Raw genomic sequence first — 6,000 nt, 5'->3', positions numbered from 1 at the left:
GTTCAACATGCCAGGTTACTCCTCTGAACATCTGCAAGCTCACAACAGCTTCAACATACAAACAAAAAAACCCCCAAAACAAACAAACAAAAACCCCAAACCAACCCAAAAGGAGATTTTTGATTATGATGCTAACCCTTAAAACCCTTCTGACATTTAGTCCATTGGAAATGGGTTTGGAAAATTCACCAAACACAACCAATTTGTATGGCTTCCCAGCAGGAATGTTTTGGAAAAGAAAAATACGCATGCAAAATAAGCCTGACCCAATGCTTCTTGAAAGCAGATGAAAGCTGCCCTGTGATTTTTGCAGGTTTAGATAAGACAGCATTGCAAAAGCAATGCCAAATCCTCTCCTGCATGGGTGCCTCCTGAGGATGTGAATGAAAATTTCAGAGGCGCTCAATACTGGTCAGCCTCTGCCCCCATAACCCAGCCCTCCATAGGAACACGATTTGCACATTTAAGGGCAAAAAGAGACCTCCAGGAAGGGAGATTTTTCTCTTTTCCAGCCTTCCTCACGTGGCTGCCAGTGAAGCCGGTGGAATTTCTCAGGTGAAAAAAAGCATGGGTTGTGAGGGTTGCAGGATTAAGGTCAGTACTCCTTTCACCTTGTACACACACGCACACGCACACTTACTTCAAAGAAAACATCCACCACACAATTTCTAGATTGCAAATTATATATATATATATATCTTTAAAAACTGGAGACAACATAAACAGCCTCTCCATATATATATATATGTATTCACTGAGTCACACAGAATATGAAAAAACTATATTATGTAAATCATCGTATTATCTATAATTCTCCAACTGACAATTGTTTTTTATAGAGACACAGTGCATTTGTTCTCTTTTTTTTAAAAACATATTACGTGTCTTCATTGGCTTGGTAGCATATTAGAATGAAGGCGTATGGATAAAAAACGCAGAGGATTAAACAAACCCCTTGAGTCACATTATGTTTGGGTGGCTTAAACAGGATCCTTCCCCAAACTAGCATGAATAAATTCTCCCTATGGAAAAGTGTCAGTGATTTAAGGGTTAACATATATTTGAAAATATGTTTTAAAAAAATCTCATTAGAGGACTACAGAGACGAGTATTTGGAATTCATCCCCCTTTAAAAATGACAGCACGTTTGGCAAGTGTGAGCAAATGTCTTGAACTTTACTGGGTTTGAGAGATCTGAGCACAGGCATTCACAGACAACCACAACGCTGCGATCTGCGAATAAGCCTCGGTTGGAAGGACTCGGACACCTCTGACAGCGCTGCTCGCCACCTGGAAGGTTTCCAGCAGCCTTCAAGGTATTTATTGTAGATTCATGGCTGGTGACAGAGCGTGACGGGTGGATGAGCTCCAGCACCGCTCCCTCTTTGCCATCACAGAGCACAGCAGGTTCAAACAGCACCCGGACCGGCAAACCCTTCACACTTGCAACTGCGATCACCTATTCCAGCCTTGCTGTTATCACCTTGCTTTCTCTACGCCTCAACGCCCAAGTCCACCTGTCCGCAGAGCTCTCTGATGAACCTCTGCAGATGCCCTTCTTGGAAGCTCGTACTGTCATCAAAGGGGCTGGTACCCAGCCACAGCGGCTCCCTGCTTTCTCCATCACCCCACAGGATTTCACAAGTGATCCTGGTAAAAGATGCTGTTCTCAAGGATCCTGGCTGGGTCTGACTTTGAGAAAAAGACAAAAGTTTCCTGTGTTGCCGTTGTTTTGCAGTTGTTTCTTCATTCTCACTCTCTTCTTGCTTTTATTAAAAAGGACCCTTGTATTATTAATATAGTTCACCCCCTCCACAGTCACTATAAAACAGACTCCATATTTTCACACCACTCATGATCTTCAAGGTTATAGATAAATTTTGTCCTATGTGATTGATTTTGGGGCACTGAGTCCCGCCCCAGATTGTCTAGGGTGAGAGTAGAGGCAAAAAACTCACTAGTGCTGAGACCACCTTCGTGGTTCTTGATGTATCTTTTATAGTTTTTCCTCAAGCACTGCCAGGTGGTTGTATATAAGATGAATGCAAATGACTTCAGGGCTATAGCAATACTAACATACAGGTATCTATAGACCACGTTGTCATACAGCGCGCAGGCTCCTTGCTCGCCACAGAATGTGCTCCAGAACAGACACGTGGAATCAATTCCAGCCCCAAAGATCAGCGGAGGTGGGATAAAACCTGTCAAAAGAAGAGAGGACAATCATGCTTGTTTGATGCTTATGATAAAGTGAGAAGACATGATTGCAGTGAATGGAAAGAGAGGATACGTTACAAGGTTAATGGTCCCAGATGCAGCCTGGGATTCTAATTTTTTAAGTTCTAAATCAACCTAAACAAAGTTCATGGATGAGTTTTTAGCTTGGACTCAACATCTACAGTGGAGATTCCTGCTGATATCAACACGCAGGGAGGATTTCACTCAAGCTTAAGTGGCTTTTATTAAGCTGCTCGTTTGCCTAATGAGACCGAGTGGAGGGGTAAATGAAAGAGGCAGAGGACAACAAGCTTGGCAGCTTGCTCTCTGTTTAGACATTGGTAATTCTGCACTCTGGGGTGTCCACCTGAAGAATGTCACAGCACTCAAGCTCAGAGCTTGAAATCAGCTGGAGCACTGTGATCTAGTTTTGGACCTTTCCCTGACACAGGAGAAGGTTTTCACTGGGTCTAAAGAAAATAAACAATGGCTTCTAATAGATGCCAAAGATTAAATCTTAAAAGAAGGGAAAATTTCAGTGCACCATTAAATGAAATATCACAGCAGGATTCTCCCACAGCCACTGCAGCTAACTACTGATGAGCATTTCTCAATCATAGTTTGCAGCAGAGCTGCAATCTTAAAGCAAAGTAATCATTCCACTCTAACTAATAAAGGCAATGTTTTTCTTCTCTACTTTTTCCCATGCTACAGGGAGATTGTAGTGGCCCCCTGTTTCACATCACCCCAGCGGTGGTTAGGACAGCCACGTTCCAGCTCTGCACTCACCAGCCAGCGTGTGTGCACTGAGCGTGCAGCACTCAGAAGAAAATGTGGATGCTCTACATAATGTAAAACATTCCTTTTCCTTCTGTTATATTTATGGGGGGGGGAGGCTGGAAGCAGATAAACCCTGGAAAAAAACCTCTGATTGATAATCACTGCTGTGGGTTAAGACAGCAAGCAAAGGGCAGCATCGTATCTATTGAAACCAAAGAGCAGATGAGCACAACATACCCTTGACAGCATCACTCCATTTGTAGGTGCTGCGATGCCTGAAACTCTATAAATACACGTGGAGACGAACAGACACAAGAGCTGCAGCCTTCAGACAGAAAAGTGTTTAATCTTGGATCCAGTTTCATCATTAACCTGGATTCCCTGTCTTAAAAAAGATACCTTCCATACGCTTGTCATGAACAAAACAGTGACATTCATGACACATATCCTAAGACTACAAATAAATTGGTTGTCTTCACTGTTCCCTGTGGTAACTGAGATCTCTTTATTTCCTTTTGTCAATGACTAGTGCTCTGCAGATTTTGTTTGATCTTCCTTATATGTTAATAAATGCAGGAGTTAAGAAAGGCTATATGGGCTTTTGGTACTCATTTAAACCAGTCATTAATAGCACAAATGTACTAAATAAAAACAGGTGATAGAAAAGCAAGACAATCTTTTTGTTATAAACACCGGTCCCAGACATCACATCTAAATACCTGCTTATATTCAGGAAAAAACTGTCAGTGCCAGCTCCCTGACTGTCATTTCAATGACTGGAAATTCCAGACTGGGCTGGTTCTGCCTCTGAATTGAAAGATGCTCTTCTTAAAAATAAATAAATAGTAAGTAATTATCCGAGAACAAGTGCACACTCAAGCTGGAATTTTAAAATTCAGCTGGTCTTCTGTCAGAACAAAAGCAAAAAAGATTGTGCTACTGGATACAGTTTGTTTGCCCAGTGCATGGGATGCCACCTTCAGGGGTAACATCCAGAGGTGGCAGTGACCCAGGAGACAGGAGCCACATGCTTTCTGGAATAAGAGAAAACTTTGGATCATAATTTGGAGGTGTGAGCCCCTGCTTGTTACCATGAGATGCTGACACAAAGCTTTGAAGATGTATAGGGAGAACTTCAGAGAGAGCTATCATCCCCATCTGCTGGCTTCGTCTGACTGCCCAGGCTTGCAAGATAATTTGACCTGGAAATTGCTCCTCATAAGACTCAAGGAAGGACCTGCTTTTATGCAACTCCAGAGATACACCTGTGTGAATACAGGCACAGATATGGAAACCTTAAAAGAAAAATGTATGAAAACCTTACAGCAACCAGTGAGTGTTTCAGGTCATTTTTAGCAGAGGAGAGGACAAGAGTTTTACGGGAGCAACTTGGTGCTTTAACCCTCTGAGACAAGGCACTGCAGATTTGAAAGTCTTTCTGAGAGAGAGACACTGTGACTTTTGTCACGTTGGGGGAGACGAACAACATGGACTTGAGGGAAAACAGAAGGAAGTGTCCTGGGAAGTGGAGTCTTTGCCAGGGTGCATGGTGAAGACCATCTAGAACGGATGTATCTGGCATCTTACAAGTCTAAAACTCTTTGCCATTCCGGCCCATTTCTTGGGCTCCAACAACATTCCTTTACCTTCATTGCTTACTCTTCTCCGAGAAACCGCAGTAACACTCTTATATAGAGACACTGCTGCATTGCCCTCTCACAGCAGAATTTCCATGGCATGAGATAATATATCCAGGAGGATACCGGGAGGATTCAGTTGTGTTTCGTGTTATTACAGTGAATATTAAAGAGATTCAATCATGTTCATGTTTTACCTCTTACTGCAAAATGTTGCAAAAATTCCTGCCATATATATATTTCATGGCAGAAACCGTAGGGCTGTACAAAAAAGCTGCTTCTGTCTTACTGAAATCTATTAGCTATGATTGTACCTCCGGGTCTCATACCTCCTATATTTAATACCCCCCTTTGGTTCGAGAAGCAGCTATTATCACTCTCTTCTTAAGTCAAAGCTTAAAGGTGAACTGAAAAGCTTTTAAAATAAATCAGTAAAGCTATTCTCAAACCTCAGATTGTTAAGGGCAAGATTTGGATACCCTTCCTTATATTGAAAAGTACCTTTCTCTTCATTTTCCGTGGGTTCTAGCTACACTGCTGGTATGCTTAAGGACGTGTTGTTTTATTTCACAGGAATCCCTTGGTGACAGAGCAACATGTAAAGATTTGAGTTTAAATTCTTACTATGGCTTCTTTATTGGAAGAAGGGGAAAAAAAAGATTTATTCAACTTAAGCATACATGGCTAAGCCTGGTTTTAGAGGAATTCGAGACGCTGCTATCTCAGGAGGCTTCTCTTTTGAAAGGAGAAGAGAAAATAGAGAAATTCTTCCCCCATAAGTACTTTTTCCTTTGGAAACAACAGCTCACAGCCATCCTCCTCACATGCTTGCCTGCTGACAGTTTGCATTCAGCCAGTGAGAACCAAAACCCGAATGCAACCCCGACAGCTAAGGAAAATGCTGTCTTTGGAAGGCTTGAACCAGAGCTGACCCAAGTCAACCCAGAAGCTTCCCTTTGAGCTATGTGAGCTCTGGCTAAGATTGCTTGATGGAGATTTCTGTATGACTGCAGTTACTTCACCAAAAGCAACAAAAATCTAATTAGCTTTATTGTAAACTGGTCTGGGACCACCATATTCCCTTCAGCTATTGGGGAATAAGGTGCTAGAAAAAACAATTAAATGAATGAGGTCACTTATTCAAAGCAATGTATAGAACTGTGGGAATTTTTGTACCCTACTTCCTAGTGCCTTGCTGCAACCCTAAGAGATGGCATTTTACTCTCCAGCTTGTTCCTTTGAGACTGGGGGGGGGGGGGGTCACACAAGGAAAATACTGCCTCTGCCCTGCTAAAAAAAACCCCAAACAACCTATAAATTTCCCCCCAGCAACACACAGAAACCTTGTGCATGAGATGGACCCACA

At 42.3% G+C, this 6,000-nt stretch overlaps 1 protein-coding gene across 1 annotated transcript in view; it reads right to left on the bottom strand.

Annotated features, from left to right (window-relative positions):
* Window positions 1-1,185: 1,185 nt before the first annotated feature.
* Window positions 1,186-6,000, bottom strand: part of SLCO3A1 (solute carrier organic anion transporter family member 3A1) — a 139,605-nt gene continuing 134,790 nt past the window's right edge. The window contains exon 10 of the mRNA XM_084267883.1: window positions 1,186-2,201. Within this exon, the coding sequence (XP_084124009.1) occupies window positions 1,822-2,201 (380 nt within the window). The 3' untranslated portion in view covers window positions 1,186-1,821. The remainder of the gene's footprint in view (window positions 2,202-6,000) is intronic.

The sequence above is a fragment of the Gallinula chloropus genome (genome assembly GCF_964237585.1).
Source record: "Gallinula chloropus genome assembly, chromosome: 9".
Taxonomy (NCBI): Eukaryota; Metazoa; Chordata; class Aves; order Gruiformes; family Rallidae; genus Gallinula; species Gallinula chloropus.
Note: the sequence above shows the minus strand (reverse complement) of the source record. Positions and strands in the feature narration are given on the sequence as shown.